Source organism: Cololabis saira, chromosome 17 (assembly GCF_033807715.1).
Source record: "Cololabis saira isolate AMF1-May2022 chromosome 17, fColSai1.1, whole genome shotgun sequence".
Classification (NCBI taxonomy): Eukaryota; Metazoa; Chordata; class Actinopteri; order Beloniformes; family Belonidae; genus Cololabis; species Cololabis saira.
The window spans coordinates 29,027,307-29,045,147 of record NC_084603.1 but is presented as its reverse complement, the minus strand read 5'-3'; the positions used below and the strand labels follow the sequence as shown (position 1 = coordinate 29,045,147).

At 41.2% G+C, this 17,841-nt stretch overlaps 1 protein-coding gene across 7 annotated transcripts in view; it reads left to right on the top strand.

Moving 5' to 3' along the window:
* Window positions 1-573: 573 nt before the first annotated feature.
* The window catches only part of kcnq5a (potassium voltage-gated channel, KQT-like subfamily, member 5a), a 121,688-nt gene continuing 104,420 nt past the window's right edge, over window positions 574-17,841 (top strand). For all 7 annotated transcript variants that reach the window (XM_061744573.1, XM_061744572.1, XM_061744571.1 and 4 more), the window contains exon 1: window positions 574-1,072. In XM_061744573.1, the coding sequence (XP_061600557.1) occupies window positions 789-1,072 (284 nt within the window). In that variant the 5' untranslated portion in view covers window positions 574-788. The remainder of the gene's footprint in view (window positions 1,073-17,841) is intronic.

Sequence of the window (17,841 nt, the reverse complement as noted above, 5' to 3'; positions counted from 1 at the left end):
CCGGTGTCATGCCAAAAAGTGATTGCCTGCCAGAATCTGATTTTTTCTTATTTCTGACCGCGGGAGCGCTGAAACGTCAGATTTTCAGATTATGAAGCTGAAGAATGAGATCAAGTCATATTTAGGCAGAAACAACTTTTCATTAACTGTATTTGGCCTTCAATCAATTTTTGGCAGGTGAAAATGCCTATTTTGTGTTGTAATGGTCCTTCAAAATAGTTAAAAGCAATCTAGTGTTTTACATAATGAAGCTCAAGAATGAGATCAAATCATATTTAGGTAGAAACAACCTTTCATTAACTGTATTTGGCCTTCAATCAATTTTTAGCAGGTAAAAAGACCCATTTTCAGGGGAGAAATCAGATTCTGGCAGGAAATCACTTTTTGGCACGACACCGGTATAGGGTGCTGCGCACTTTGACAGCAAGAATCCAGACGGCGAATGAGAGTGAGCTGGGGAAGAAATAGAGTGTGGGTGGGTGGGAGAGAACCCTCCCCCCCTAGAAATATCTCCATGGACCCACTCCTTCATAACCCAACTCACTCTCTCCAGCTTCGCGCATTTGGCCAAAATGCCCATCAGCTCGGACTCTGAATCGGTTTCCAATGGCCATCTACTGACACTATGAGTAATTGATTAGAGACTTTAAAATCATTGACACAGGTCTTTTGGTTCATTATAGTGAAAGTGTGAGCGAACAAGCCCCACTCTCCGGGGGAAAGAGCGCTTGGCTACATGCGTGTGTGCCGGTGTTTCCATAAGGAGCGCGCCTGGTGATGCCACCACCATGCCGAGAAGTCACACCGGCGAAGACAGCGGCGGCTCCGGGCTCTGGCTCAACACCTCCAGCACCGGGGACCGGCAGCAGGACTACCCCATGAAGGATGTGGAGTCCGCAGGTGCGGCGGGAGCGGAGAGGAAGCAGGGAGCCCGGCTCAGCCTGCTGGGGAAGCCGCTCACCTACAGCGCGCAGAGCGGCCGCCGCAACGCGCGCTACCGCCGCCTCCAGAACTACCTGTACAACGTGCTGGAGAGACCCAGGGAGTGGGCTTTCATCTACCACGCGTTTGTGTGAGTACTTAAAAAGGATGATTTGTGGTCCCGCGTTACACCAACGCAGAGCATACGGCGTACGGTGCGCGCCGCCGCGTAACCCTACGCCGTAGGCTTAAGGCTGATTTATGGTCCCGCGTTACACCAACGCAGAGACTACGGTGCGCGTCGCCGCGTACCCTACGCCGTAACCCTACGGCGAGGGTTCTGCGTCGATTTAACGCGGAACCATAATTCAGGCTTTACACTTTAATGTATCACATAGATATAGATACAACCACTTTATTATCAATTTCAGCATTCAACATTTCTGGAAGTTGGAGCATAAGAAAGTATGTCAACCAATTTAGTGTTCACCTGACCATAATGACCAGTTTGGGTTAGGCAAGGCAAGTTTATTTATATAGCACAATTCAACACAAGGTAATTCAAAGTGCTTTACATCGACATTAAAAGCTGCAAGACACAATTAGACAGTAAATAACAAATAAAATGAAATAAAATTATGAAAAAAGAAAGTAAAATAATAAAAAGCACAAGTTGCTGAAAACTAAGGGCAGTAGAGTACCACAGGTACACATCTCATAAATAAATGTTTTCATAAATATCTCATTACGCTTAAAAACCAAATGAATGAAATAAAATTATAAGAAAAGAAGTAAAATAATAAAAAGCACAAGTTGTTACAAAATAAGGGCAGTAGAGTACAGCAGGTAAGTATTTAATTTAGGAGTGCGGTTCAGTAAACAGTAATGTTTTTAGGCCTGATTTAAAGGAGCTGACAATTGGAGCAGACCTCAGGTCTACAGGAAGTTTGTTCCACCGGTGAGGAGCAGAATAACTGAACGCTGCCTCACCTTGCTTGGTTCTGGTTCTTGGGAACCACAACAAACCAGATCCAGATGAACCTCAGGGGTCTGGGAGCTTCATAGGGAACTAACAGGTCCAGCATGTATTTTGGTCCAAGACCATTCAGGTCTTTGTAGACCAGCACTAGGGTTTTAAACTCTATGTTTTGACTCACTGGAAGCCGGTGTAGTGATTTCATGACCGGTGTGATATGGTCCAGTTTCCTGGTGTTTGTAAGGACTCTGGCGGCAACCCTACGGCGTAGGCTCTGCGTCGATTTAACGCGGAACCATAATTCAGGCTTTACACTTAATATATCACATAGATAAAGATACAACCACTTTATTATCAATTTCAGCATTCAACATTTCTGGAAGTTGAAGCTTAAGAAAGTATGTCAACCGATTTTAGTGTTCACCTGACCATAATGACCAGCTTTGGTTAGGCTGCACACACATCATGGAAGTGGCCTGATGTGTTTCCCTGTCTAATTCAATCACCCTCCACCCACAAGAACATCACATAAACATACACGGAAGAACAAAGATAATATACTAACCTTGCTTCTTTCCCCCCTGCATTATAAAATCCTAATATAGGGACTTTGACATTTGCCTGATGTCATAACATTTTAATTGACAGCTTATGTCAGACAAAAAGATTAAACCAAACTTCAAAAACTGAGATACCACTTCTATTGTTTGCATCACACCAGCACTTCCCAAACTGTTTTTATACAAGGCCACCAGACTGTCAACTGAAAAGTGTGTGTGTATGTCAACCAACTGCATGATCTTCAGTGTTTCATCACCTTTCTAGATGCAGAGTGGCTCTAGCAGGAAACGGTTTTCAAGATCCATAATTCAAACCAGTTGTTCACTGACCACAGTTTGTGTTTTTTTTTTTTCTGATGTGAACATTTCTGATTCAATTCTCCTTTCAAGGGAAAAAGAGAGAAGAAAACATCCTGCTTATTTTCTCAGCTTTCATCTGTCAGGGTTAATGAGGATCTTCCTTTTTTTTTATATTGATGCTTATTGTTATCGAGGATGCTTGTCTTCCTCACACACATTATGAATGGCATTTACCCATATATAAGTCAAGGCTCTTCTCTTTCACAGCAAACGCTGATTTTCATCATACTTTCTAAAAGATTCCAGTGAGGCTGAAGACTTTTCCACATGAATGGAGTTTACTTTCTTTGTTCCCACAATTGCACTTGTATATGAGACCATGCTGCAGATTTTCACCCTGGCAGCTGGTGTTAACATGCAAGAGTGGGCTCTGAACAGCTGTGGTCATTATCACTCAATAAACACCCTGTATTTTGATTTTTACTTTACTCTACTACAGTATGTAACCTGTGCACGCAACCTAAACAATATATAACACAGGAAAGTCGCGTTCGGACCCGAGTCCAGTCGGAAAAGCAGCGCTGTGAGAAGGAAGTGGAGCTGTCAGAGGAGGGGCTGCGAAGCCGGATGCTGACGTTTTATTTGCTCCTGCAGGACAGCTGAGGTCGCAAGGGTTAAGTCGTTACATCTGCTCACAACCGCAGCCTCCCACACTTAGACCGGCTCGGATCAGCTGTGTATGTTAAACAATCAAACAATTTAAGTTTGATTAAAAAGAGATTTGGAAAAACAATCTCTCACTTTGTGGGCAAAGTACCAGAAAGCATGAATATGTTAATTGACCAAGAAATCTCAAAGAATAACCCCTGACAAAGCAAAATTACAGAATTGCTTGGAGATTTTACTGTATTAACTTAAGAAAAGGCAGTTTTAATTAATCTAAAACAACTGAGCATATTTGCAACATGCGTGCTGAAGCATTGGATTCACAGTTATTGGTTTTTCATGTTTGGGTGGACACGTCCACCACTCCAAAAAACCTACAGCAACACTTCAGATATGTTTCTGTTGCCAAAAATGCCCACCAATCAGAAGAGAGGGAAAAATCTACATCTTCTTGTCTTATTCAATAAATCAATCAAAAACAAATTCATAAACTGGATCAGTCTCCAGTATATATCACCATAAAGTTTACAAACACTTGGACAGGCATTGATTAGATACACTACATGGGTAAAAAATAAATAAAAATTGATTTCCGCTAAAATGTTCCACTTGTTGCTGTGTGCTGTTGTTTCGAAATAGTAGAAAAATCTTTTTACAATTCAAATATAAACTTGACTAACTTACTAACTAGATTCCGCTGAATTGGTTAAATTATTTTAATGTAAAGCAGCAAGAATATTTCTGATGTACTGAGGTTGTAAATCTAAACTATCTCTATGTTCTCCATCATGATGAATGTGACATATAATGTAACAGTTTGGCTCTACTGTGAGCACAGATACATAAGTAATAATGGAAGATTAAAAAAAACAAAACCCTAAACATCTACATTCAATGGATGCATCTTTAGCCAAATCACAGCCGAACGTTCTCTCCGCTTGTAGCTTTGTAGTGTAGCTGCACAAACTCAGTCCCGTGGCTTCACACATATGCTGCTCACAAATACATTCACACATGGTGAGCGATGAACAAACACAAACGACACAAAGCACATGATTTATAAAAATGTCCTTTGATCCTTTAATTAGTGAACGTCTACATTGAAACAGATGCTGCAGCGTGTTTGTTTCTGCGTACATCCACTCTGAATATCAGGCTCACCAGTGTGTGTGTGTGTGTGTGTGGGTGTGTGTGTGTGTGTGGGTGCGAGTGTGTCTGTGTGGTTTAAGAAATGTATATTAAAGGAATTCCTGCTATCTGCTGATGGGCTGCAGTATGAATCAAGACACTGATAAGCATCTGGGCTCACTTTCTGCCAAATAATGCTCCCACACTGAAACACTGCTGGCATTAAGAATCAATCTCTTAATGAGATGGCGTGTGTTGGGCTAATCACGTTTGCCAAAATGGGTTCCAGCCACAGTCAGCGAAACTTAGTTGATGATTCTTTTCTGTGAATGTGTACTTGTGTGTGTGTGTGTGTGTATGTGGAAGAGATTGTTTCACCAAATTTTTAAACTGTTCAACTATGTTTGATGTTGTTTTGTGTGAAGAAGAATCTTTGTTTTGTCTCTGTCAAGAAAAGTGTTTTCACCGTGCAGGCTGAGAATGACTTACAGAAATGAATCTGTGTGTGTGCGTGTGTTTATGAGAAATAGTTTGAGTCACGCAGGATATGAGTGAATCAGCCATTGAATCCCGGGGCGTTCTGGTCTATTGACAGGGAGAACATCAACCCTGTTTGATGCATCGCCACGTGGATACACACCTCGCTTTAATGATCAACCTCTGTACATTTATCCTCTCAGATTTGTGCAGAAGGGAATAGCACCTCTAATGTCACGAAGCATTCAGAATAGAGGACTCACTGTGTGTTTAGTTAGACTTGTGCTGTCTTAATTGTGACTCTCTGCAGCTGCCTATAAGTGTTGGTTGGCGTGTTTATACTGGGCCTCCTTAACTAGCTTGATAACATTTGCAGATCACTAACCTACATTCATAGTCATCTATAAGGGTACATAAAACTCTCTTATGCGGACAAGAATTGGAAAGGAGCTACAGTTTTTATACAGTAATGTTAAATGGCAATTGTAGATGCTCATTTAAAAAAACAAATCCAAATTCAACACTGGCTGCTTGCATTAAATCGTCTTGTTTTCTGTCTCCACTATAGGTCTTTTTGTGGTTTTAGTCTACCAAACATTTGATAAATGCTGAGTCGAAAACAACTAGATTGATGGATAACATAACGTCTGTGTATTTCAACAAACATCAACAAAAGAGATACCTCCCTTCCCTTCCCTCCTGAGAAAGCATGAGCGTGAGCACAAATCTTCCCCCTGTCTGTGATTGTCTCAACAGAAATTTGGAATTTCTGGCTAAATCAACTCACACATTTTTTGAGAAATGCATAAAGACTTGTTGTTTGAGGTAAGGAGAGTCACTCATCAATTTGTTACTCAAACTGTCAGAAGCTATCCCAGGACTAGGTCTTCACATGCAAACAGACATGAAACGGTTTGAAACATTGCTGCATCAGTCACAGGAGTGTTTTCTAAAGGTCCAGATACCAATGATATTGTAATTTTTGAACCACAGTCAAGCATATTTTCTTTTTGCCAGATCCAAATGCAAAGTACAATTTGATAATGTCACTGAGTGCAGCAATCTGAGTTACAGCGCTGTTGATCACAGTATTCCCTCCTGGCTCAGCAACAATGATTTGATGGATTTTTTTTTTTGCAGATAAAATTATATTAATCAAAGAAAAAAAATGTTGCACTTAAATTGATTTAACTCCGATGACCCCTGTAATGGGTTGAGATAATGCTGAACATCATGCCCTGTTGTAAATTCAAAATTTATACAATTTTAACTTTCACTAGGCGTCTTTAGATTGGATCCCGCTAATATTGCTTTTGTTTACATTAGACATGACCGGCGGTTAAGACCCTTGGAGGAGAGTTATTCGCAGGGCAGCTCGACACGCCACCCCGCGTCCGTCAATGGTAAAGGGGCACATGACACGTTAGATCTGCGCGTTAAACGCGGGGTATTCATAAATGTACAAGGGGCTATTGATGTGTCTGAGTTAATGTCCGTAATTGTCTTGTGGAACATCGTGTCTGCTAAAACTCAACAATTTGAAGATGTTCTAACCCTTATTAACTCTATATTTGACCAGATTAATCTATCATTATCTGCTGGTTACATATCACACTCTTTTTAAACTAGCTATTGTTAAAAAAAAGTCTTGATCCTGATGTCTTAGTCAATTACAGATCTGACTGTAACTTTCCATTTATTTTGGTAGTCTTTGAAAAAAAAACTGCACATTTGCAGAATAACAGTTTGCTTAAAGCATCACAGTCCAGATTTAGTACGTTATGGTACTGAACCTGGTTCAGTTAAGAAACAAATGACTTCCTTATTACCTCTAAAGAAGGGTTTCTTTCTGTATAGATGCGGATCAATCTCAGTGCTGCATTTTACACCTCTTGACCAAAAGATTTCAGTACAAAGACTTGGGATCAATGTATTAGTTAAAGTCATATTTACCTCACCAATATCTGTTTGTGCATATGAATGGGGCGCCCTCTACACATTAGAGTTTTACATGGTGTTCCACAAGGGTCTTGACTTGGCACAATCTTGTTTACTCTAAACAGTATAAGCTTCCTTTAGGAAATATCAGACATCATGTAATTCGTTTCCATTGTTAATTGTCATGCCGAAAAGACGTGGCTCTATTAATCTACGAAGCCCATCTGTTACAACAACTACAGTCCTGTCTCAGTAAAAGTGTAACATGGTGAGTGGAGAGGACACACTCACTCATTAAACAAAAAACGTTGCTCAGATGGGAATTCAGTAAATGAGTACAAAATACCCTCTAACAGAAAACAAAGGAAATCCAAAAGATGACCTTTACGAATGCAAAATGGGCAATCAGACAGGAGCAAAAGACAAAGGTCAGAAAACAGATGGACCAGCAGGGAGGAAGGGAAAGACAAGACAAGTTATACTCACAGGGCTGACGAAACACAGGTGCAAACAATCAGGGACATGGCATCACAGGAAGTCAAACAATAACTAAACACAAGGACAGACTTTGAAGTTAAAAAAGGGAAATGGGTCACAAGCAATACCAAGACTAAAGAACCCTGTGTGAAAAAAGAACAACAAACTCAAAACCCAAGCACAATAACACTGCACCATGACAAAAAGTAGGGATGACCCGCAAGTTTCCCCTTTTTGGAACGGAATTTTTTTTTTGTTCCAAATAAAACAATAAACAAACAACAAAAGAAAACAACCTAAGATTAATTATCTACTGGTTTACTTGTGTTTGATGGTATTACCTTTGCTTCCAGCGATACTGTGAGGAACTTTGGAGCCACTCTCATCTGTGTTATTCATAAAAGATCAGGAGCAACCGTTCCCAGTCTGATGAAGGAAAAAAATCCATGTATTTATAATATCAAGGTTGAATTATTGCATTGTCTTTTTCAGCTCCATGTCCAAACAATACTTCAAAAATGCTTCAGCTGATCCAAAATGTTGCTGCCAGAGTATTGAGTGACTTCCCAGCTTCTCCATGTTTTTTACCCGTCCAGTTTAAAATACGTTGTAATAATATTACAATATAATATTTTTTGATATAATAATACTTGTAATAATAATAATAATAATAATATAATAATAATAATAATAATAATAATAATAATAATAATAATAATAATAATAATAATAATAATAATAATAATAATACATTTTATTTATAAGGGCCTTTCATGAAACCCAAGGACACTTTACAACAAGCATAAAACAACATGAATAAAATCAGTATATAGCAAAGAAATCTGTAATCTGAAACAGGTGAGTTTTGAGTCTGGATTTTAAGATGGAGCAAGAGAGTCAATATCTTGGATGTCAGGTGGTAAAGAGCTGCAGAGTTTGGAAGCAGAGCGACTGAAAGCTCTGCTGCTGGTGGTGCTGAGGCGGGCGGGGGGGCAGGGAGGTGGATGAGCAGGATCTGAGGGAGCGGGCTGGAGTGTCGATCTGGAGGAGGTCAGACAAATAGTGGGGCGAGGCTAAGGATGGCCTTGAAGGTGAAAAGAAGGAGTTTGTAATGAAATCTTTGGCAGACTGGGAGCCAGTGGAGCTGCTGCAGGATGGGGGTGATGTGAGGGAATAACGGGGTTCTTGTTATGATCCGGGCAACAGAGTTATGGACCAGTTGGAGCTGGTGGAGGGACTTCAGGGGGAGACCAAAGAGGAGAGAGTTGCAGTAATCGATGCGGGAGGTGATAAGACAGTGGACAAGGATAGAGGCAGTGTGGACTGTGAGGGAGGGGGGGGACTCGGTTTATGTTGCGAAGGTGGAAGTAAGCAGACCGGGTGATGCTGTTGATATGAGGATGGAATGACAGTGGGAGACTGAAGAGCTGTCAGCAGTGAGAGAGAAGCTGTCACCTTATGAGATCTTAATAAACATTTGTACAATTCTCCTTCTGAATTTTTAAAGCCATGAATGGCCGAGCTCCAAGTAGGCCACTTTTAAATAAATCATTGTTCTGTATCAACGTACAAGAACACTTCACACACAGACTGCAGATTTACTGAGCAGCCCCACAGTGTCCGACCCCAGAATGTGAGCAAGAGCTTTGAGTTTTCAGGCTCCTTCATCGTGCCAGCAGCTGTTTATAAGACCATGCTTAAAAATGTGCTTCTTGAAAAATCCCTTCATACATTTATTCATGTGATATTGTTTTTATGGCCTCTTCTTTATTTTCTTACATTTGTCTTGACTTTTGAATGTGTTTGTGGTCTTTATTGTATTTTTCCATACTGTATATCACAGTGTTTTGAGTTGAAGTTGAGCTAGAAGGGTTTGTTCACATATGTCTGAGTTTTTTACATTAGAAGCCAGTTTTTCCTTTTATATCACTGATTGTCTAGTAAATTTGACAAATTTTTATCCGCTGGCAGTAATTTCATCTCGAGTTTCTGCTGTGTTGCATTTCTGTACAGTCCATTAACAAAACCACTTATATCCATATTAGGTCGACATCCTGGAGGAAGTGAATGCCTCTCAGAAAAAAAACCCAATATCTGTTCAGGGACTAATATCCTGATGCGTTTTTGTCATTGGTCCATTATCTCTGAATTTGTGGTCGCTTACAACATCAGGGATGTCACATATGATATTAAAAAGAAAACGGTTCAGAAGTTTTCCTGGATTCAGTGTTTGTTTTCATGTCGAGTAGTAAGTTTGCTCTTTCAAGTCAATTTCGAGAGAGGAAATGTGAATGAGTTTATTAAAGCTCAAAGAAAAAGGCCTCTGTAGCCAGAGTTGCTACTATCACATTACTGAATTTGCAGGTGCACTGATTTAAAAAAAAAAAAGGAAAGAAATGTAAGATGCCTTCAACATCAAAGCGATCGTAAAGAGACTGCACTTTGTTTCCTGAGAACATGGCAACATTTGAGACACCTGAGTGCATAAAAGAGTCTGTGTTTAGGCTCAGAATTACTTCCAGGTAGGCAGGGGGCTGTTGGAAAGCACCCAATGGAAAATGCTGGAAAATGCAAGGGACCCATTAGATAGGATGAAGAGAAAGAGATGCGTGTCTGTGTGTATAAATACTGTCATTATGTGTTACGGCACAGAGTTGGCACTATTAAAGATGTGTATGTGTTTGTATTATGTCCTCACTGGACAATGTAACACAGGACAGACACCGTGGATTTGTGAGTCTGTGTCACCGGTTGGCACATTGTTGTCTCGGTTGGAAGAAGGAACGAAGAGGAAGCAGGAGAAGATGAAAACAAGTTAATAATAATAATAAAATAAAATAAACTCACACAGCGAGAGGTGAAGATGAGACAACAAATTCATTTTCTTTGCAGAAAAACAAGGAGACAGAGGGTTTTAATGTGTTCTGCAGAAGAGGCAACATCTGGTTGCGTATCCTGGTTTGAGTCGAAGACAAAAGCGGAGCTTGCACACATCCTGTCCAGACAGAAGAAGACGGGTCAAAATGTTACTTATTCAAAAGCACAGTGCACAGAAGAAGAAAAAGAAATGATGTCATCGTCATTGCATCAAGGCACTGTTTCCATATTGAAAATGTTTTCCTCTTCAAAAGAGAAGTCTGATATTTCAGAAGACCTTCAGCATCTTTACTGCTCACACTGAAGGGTCTGAACTTCCTCAGAAAATGAATCTGCTCATACACCGCTAAGGCACTCGTGAAGGAGTTTATCACATTATGCTCAACATACAGTCTTCTTTTGATCAAAACCAAAAAGCTTGCATTCAACGTTTTAACCGATCCGTTTCGTGCTTATTTGGTGTGTGCTTTGAGGAGAAACCAGCTGGGCATGCGTCCTTGAATTAGTGACTCCTGACTAACATAACATCTGCTTGTTTGCTCATTATTTTTTACCACTCCTTGTAGACCACATGGACTATTATGTAAATGAGCGGGGTGCATCTGTGTTTGTAGCTCAGGGTAGCCTTCAGACGTCACGTGGAGAACAGGACACTTCCACCGGATCAGTCTAGTGAGTCTCCGTCTTTGCTGCTGTAATGCTTACGCAGTTGCAGGGAAAGATGACTTTCTAAATGTTTGTTTGATCCGTCATCTGCCTAAAACCCCACCCTCAAAGATTAATTTCCCAATTGGTATAGCTAATATTCAATGGTTATCGGTGTGCCTCGTAGGTGTTTGATGCTCAGATTTCCTGCCGGTGAACTGCTGATAACTGAAGCTCAGCATATCGGCTGGAAGAAGGGACGTAGTAATATCTGACTCCAGCTGGTGATTAATACATGAGCAGTCATTTCAAATGCGCAGCGGCTCATCAGAAAATCCATTTTCTCTCCCAGAATGTAAGCCAATTGGTGTAGTTCTCCGTAGCTTTAACCTTCAACTTATCAGTTCTTTTCATTTCACTGCAGTCCTCCGACATCACGTTATCTCCATGAGGGTTCACTTCCATCTCATCCAGAACATATGGAGGGTGTCTCAGTCCGATATGTGTGAGGGAAAAGATGCTGATTAGCCTGCAACCGAGATTTGATGAGCGTTCAGACTTTGATGTTAGTTTCATTAGGCAACAAATCTTCTTCACCACTTGGAGCTCGTTGGTGAAAAGGTGCGAGATTTGTGGGGAATGCTGTCGTGAAGTTTACTGTGACATTTGAGCAGGTTGTGTAGGAAGTGCGTGTGCTGTAGCGGTGCGTGTGTGTGTGTGTGTGTATACATGTACACGCTACAGAGATTAAGGGGAGAGAGACATCAGATTTCCTCCTCAGCACAGACTGTTGCAAAGGTTTCCCCCGGTGTACGGCCATGAAAGATTACACAAGAGGTCTTGCTCTTTCGCGTTAGTTCTGTGCGTGTGTGTAAGTCCACGGCGGCGTGTGGTATCTGCTCGTTAGTCACCCGGCAGCCCTCTCATCCATCAGGGGAGGTGCCACATTGCAGGGCAGACTGCAGTGCTGATGGATGGAGACAGGCTGAGCTTGTCGGCCTCCCTGCCCACACAGGGTGCACCGTGGCGGGTGTGCATCACACCGGCCTCCCCGCCCTGCTGCGCACACCGTCAACGTTGCCCTGTCAGCTGTGTTCACAGGAGCGGGCCTCAAACAGTGCTCTTTTAGAGAAGGCATATTGGCCCATGAACACGCGGTGACCTTACTTTGGAATAGGCCTGGTTGTCGTGCAAAAAAAAATAAGTAAAAAGCACTTTTCCAAGCATTGAGGACAAAAGCACCCAGGTGGCATTTATTTTTGTAATTGAAGCCCAGTATAGTTAAAGTAAAGTCAAAGGGCCACAGATTAAACATTAATTAAATCATGGATTCAGTTAGGAGCCACATCTATGATCCTGGTTCACCACCATCAGAAGAAAGCTCAGTCTCTCTTGTGAGTTTGTGTGACAGCACTTAGATCTTGTCGTCAGTTTCTGAAAACGTGATTCATTTTTAAAAGCATTTGCCCTGGAAATGAAGTAAGAATATTGTTTTAGGGATTTTTCTTCTTTTCGGTTCACTGGCCAACAGACGTCTTTTTTTGTGGACATTAGTAGCCTTTAGTTGATATCAGAGAGACACAGGTGTGACTTTTAGGGTTGCAACCGTCCCGTAAAATACGGAATTGTCCTTTATTTGAGAAAAAAATGTTGCGTCCCGTATTGAACTAATACGGGACACGATTTGTACCGTATTTTCATTAACTTTTACACCATATTCTAGTTGAATTATTGAAATAAATTACATTTTACACCATATTCTAGTTGAATTATTGAAATAAATTAACTTTTACACCATATTCTTCACCTGTAGGCTATATTATATATCTGGGCTGATGTGGACATACGTAGCATAGGAGGCTAGTTCAGTTGCTAGTATGGTTGTCTGTCTGTACAGTCATGCAAGTTCAATGCTATTAAAGCACTTTAAACTTTAAATCAAAGCATTTAGTTTTTTCATATAAAATAAACACATTTTTATTCAGTTTAGAAGTTTTGGGGCTTTTTTTTTGGCTCCTGCGCTGCTGAAATCAGGGCGTCCCTTATTTCTATTTCTGAAAGGTGGCACCGCTAGTGACTTTGGACCTGGACCAGCTTCAGCATGTACATGTGGGGTGACCACTCAGTTGGTTGAGTACCCAGTACACCCACCAAAACCTGTCTTGGCTTTACATATGTAGGAAATGTCAATTGAACGAAAATTCACCACAAACATGGTCAAAATCTAAATATTTTAGTCAACATTGATTTCAAACCGGGCTTGGTGGTTAGCACTGTTGCCTCACAGCGAGAAGGTCCCCGGTTCGACTCCCTGGCCCGGCAGGGGTCTTTCTGTGTGGAGTTTGCATGTTCTCCCTGTGCTTGCGTGGGTTCCCTCTGGTTACTCTGGCTTCCTCCCACAGTCCAAAACATGCGTAGTAGGTTAACTGAGGATTATAAATTGCTCGTAGGTTTGAGTGTGAGTGTGTCTGGTTGTTTGTCTCTATATGTGGCCTTGCTATAGACTGGAGACCGTTCCAGGGTGTAACTCCTGCCTCTCACCTGTGATGAGCTGGGATAGGATCCAGCAGACCCCCGTGACCCTGCAAAGGATAAAGCGGGTATAGAAAATGGATGGATGATTTCAAACCTGGTTCTAACTTTAAAACAGCTGTATTAATGCGCCAGAACTCGCAGCAAACATGTTTAGTCCGACTGAAACAAAAGACAGCTGTCTTTGCTGTTGTCAGGTAAACTAGCAGCATTCGTAACAAAATGAGTTTATTCATTCTTGTCTGCTGTTTTCATGTAAGGAGTACTGAACGTACCGGTAGGTGGTTCAATGGGCACTTCTGGCCTTTGACCCATATTTTTAGGTGCCTAAACTTAACAAAAGAGCAAGTAAATGTCGAAGTTAAGGGGGATTAAAACTGCTGTGAGGCGTGAAACACAATACGCACTGGTTCACACAGAAGGCCAGCTTGGATGTGTTGTATGATGACTCTGGTGTCAGATCAATCTTGATGCTGTTTTGCCTGTTACTCACTAAAAAGCCAGTTTTTATGTCTGCGTGCACAAAAATCATTATTGCGCTTGTAACTCAGTAGATTATGTTTTGCTTTGAGACTGTTTTACATCCGCAGACCATAACACTATCGGTCTTATTTAGTTTGTTAAAACAGCAAATCAGTGTATGTATGAAAACTTCACCATTTCTTTAATGTAAAACTCCTCTGAAGCAGTGGATGCATATTTCTCTCCTCATACTGGGTAAAATTTTACTACTCTCCCTCTACACATACTCTCATTTTTCCTCTGCGCCCCTGCAAATTCCTTAGATGCCCGTATATAAGAATTATGAGCTATATACGGTGGTGTAGCTCCACATCGGTCCAATGTGTTAATATTTTATGAGGTTGGGCTGAAAGTTCACTCTACAATCCTGATGAACACATCCTGACGCACACACTAAATTGTGGCAAATCCAGCTCTGCCCAACACATACTGTGAATAATTTATTTGGGTAGTCATTCACATTTTTCCTTGGCGACACACTGATTCAGGCAGAACAGCACCAGCCTGCCCACGCTGGCAGGTTTGGGGGGGCTGTAGGAACAGGTGCCTGCTTCACCGGTCATGTTTTCTTATGTTGAGGGATTCATCATTTGTTACTCCAGCCTAATAATTGAACATGGAGAAGTGTTAGGAGGCCTGGGGAGAGCAAGAAATTAAGGCGTGGACGGAACAAGAAGATGAAAATGAAGTGAATGAATACAGACGGGGGAGGGTTGATGCATGAAATACCTGTAGGAATTTACCTTCTTCACACATTGCACTATAATACCGGATGTACAATCACACACTCGTCTAAAACACGTGCATCAAATCAATGACTGACGGCATCACCAGAAGCGAGAAAAATTTAGCTTTTTCATCTTCTTAAATTTTTTTGAGAAAACTTGAGAGAAGAACTGATTTAAAACATAAATTGCAGCAACCACACGGCGTGTTTTATTCGGTACGATTAATTAAGGTTATAAATCAGAATCATGCAGCAACAAAAGCGATAAGGTCTAAGTAGGACTCAGAGAAATGAAAAGGTGCTCCCCATCTAGTCATATGAAAATAATAGTAATGCAGATTTCAACAATATCATTGTTTACTAAAGAATAAAAGTACGGTATAGACAGATAAATAAAAATTAATCACATTGCGTAACGTGAAATGGAGTGACATTTTGACCAAAATCTCCATGACATTTCTAAGCTGAGAATAAGAGCCCATCTGCCTCATGCATCAGAACATCCAAACAGCTTTTATGTAAATCACAGGCATTATTTTTTTTTTTGGTCTGTTCATTTTCACCTCAGTGTCAATAAACCCCCTTCACTGCCTTCTTGCTTAAATGTTTTGAAAAAGCTTACCAGGAGGAGGCTGAAAAGGCTTTTTTGAAAGGTGAATTGAGGCACTACTGGCCTTTATTCAAAGTAGGTGGACAGGATAGAGAGAGGGGGAAAGCATGCAGGAAAGAGCAACAGGCCAGGATTTGAACCAGCGCTGCCTGCACGAGGGCAATAGCCTCTGCAAATGGTGCCCACTCTACCCACTAAGCGGTCCAGGGACCATCTTTTTACCTTTTTACCAAAGGTTTCAAATCTTTTATTTGCAAAGTATGACGTATATGTCTAAGTCTAACTAAGTCTAGATTGTGAAATACTGTAGTCTCCATGCTGACGTCACATCCTGCCTCAGTACACACTCTAATCAAACAGGCTTTATGAAAAATAAATCTTCAATCTCTGGAGACAACTGTTCAATCAAATGTGGCTGATCTGCTCCAGAAGATGTGTCTGTAGCTGCCATCTCCTTTTGAAGCTGAAAAAGCCTTTTATAAGGTGGAATTTCAATTTCCAGTCAGTGGTGGTGGTGAGGAGGCCGGGAATTTCTCTGGGTATGCGCTCGTGGCTTCTTTCCAGCTCCCAGGAACATTGTGGCCCTTGTTTTGTGGTGGTGCCAGTGTTTGTGCTGTCAGGAACTGCCTTAAGCACCAGGTGGAGGTGCCAGTGATGGCACCCATCTCTGAGGGCTTTTGGACAGCTGCAAAGGATTTGTTTCAGGGTCCCCGGACAAAGGGGACAGGAGGGTTTACCCCGTTTTGCCCCCGACGGATGAATAAAACGTCTGATTCTGCTCAACTGTTGTGTTGAATATTAGACCATTTCTTTTTACATGCATTTATATCACAGTGGCAAAACTAGACTCTAAAATCCACCTACACTGTGGCAGGAAAACAAAAAATTTTAATTTCCAACCCTCAGTGGAGGAAAACAGACTCTCAAATTCGAGCCTATATGCAGTTTAAATGTCTACAACACTAAAGTTCGGTTTAGTCCAGACCAGAAGCTCTACAACTAAAGATATTAAACAAATCATTATTTATAAAGATGTAGAAAACTGATATAGAAATGTATGAAAATATGTCAAATATTCCAAGAAAGTTAATTTAATTATACTTTAATTCCCAAATACCAGATATTGTGTGGATTATTGGAAAGGTCCTAAATTACTCCGTCACAGTCTTTATGTGCTTTTCAGACATAAACCCCAGCGATGCTCAGGGCAACTTGTGGATAGTTTTGTTTGGACTTTTTCTGCAGTTGCTGTTCGGACACGTACCTCAGATCTGGAGAGTTTCTCCTGAATGTGTGCTCTCTGTGAAAGTCGAGGGATCCAATCCGTCCAGACGTGTGTGGACGTGTTTCCTTCACACGTCATTAAAAACGGTGGATCAGGCTCCATGATGACTATTTTTGTGTTATTATCAATATCACATGCATCTGATTGTATCCACAGTGTAGACGAGTGAGCAGAAAGTAACATAAAAGCAGCTTTAGAGAGGATGAAACTGCGACTTTTAAACCAGCAAGCACACATGCTCAGTGGCTGTAAATGCTCCAGAAGATTAGCTACTGTACGTTTGCATGTTATTTGACATATTGATCTTTGCAAAATTGTGCAATGGCACTGGCTGGAAAATAACAAGGACATTTGTGTTCTCTGGTAAATGTTTCAGGGCTGCAGTGCATTTAAGAAAAGATTTTCTCATTTAAAATGACTGGCCTGGAATTGAAACAAATTCAGTAGGATGATCTTACCTTGGGCGGGAAATGACATTATAAAAAAATCATCATATTATCTCTGCAATTCAGTTATATGGTAATGACGCTACTCTCCATCTTTAAGAGGTATGATAGCTTGGTTAAACAGGTTTTATGGGATGGGAGATGAGCCAGAATTAAATTAGGAATACTGGATGCTCTCATGGAAAAAGATGACGGTAACCAGATCAATAGTTGTTTGGCTCATCAGTCTAATGTGACAAAATAATGGCAACTATCATAAAACCCCTACATAGATGTTGATATGAAGTTATGTTCGCCAGATCAACGGGGGAATGTGTCTAAGGGAGACAACGCTGTAAATCTTATGCATTATAGGTCAGTGTTTTCACTTCACCAAAAATTGTCACGCTATCCACAGATGCTTTCTCAGAATCAGAATCAGAAATCTTTATTAGGGTAGAAACTGTTCTTAGTCTATTTGTCTTTGACTTTATGGATTTGAAGCGTCTGCCTGATGGCAGACGTTCAAACGGTCCATGTCCAGGATGTGAGGGGTCTTGATGGATCCTTGCAGCGCTCTTGAGGCAGCGGGAGCAGCTGGAGAACCAAGCACAGACACGTCAGGACACTCTCTACAGGACACCAGACCTTTCTCTGAGATGTTGTCCATCCTGAGAACCCTCAGGAAGTAGAGTCTCTTCTGGGCCTTCTTCCCCAGCTCTGCAGTGTTCAGTCCCCAGGTCAGTTCATCGCTGACGTTAACTCCCAGGAACCA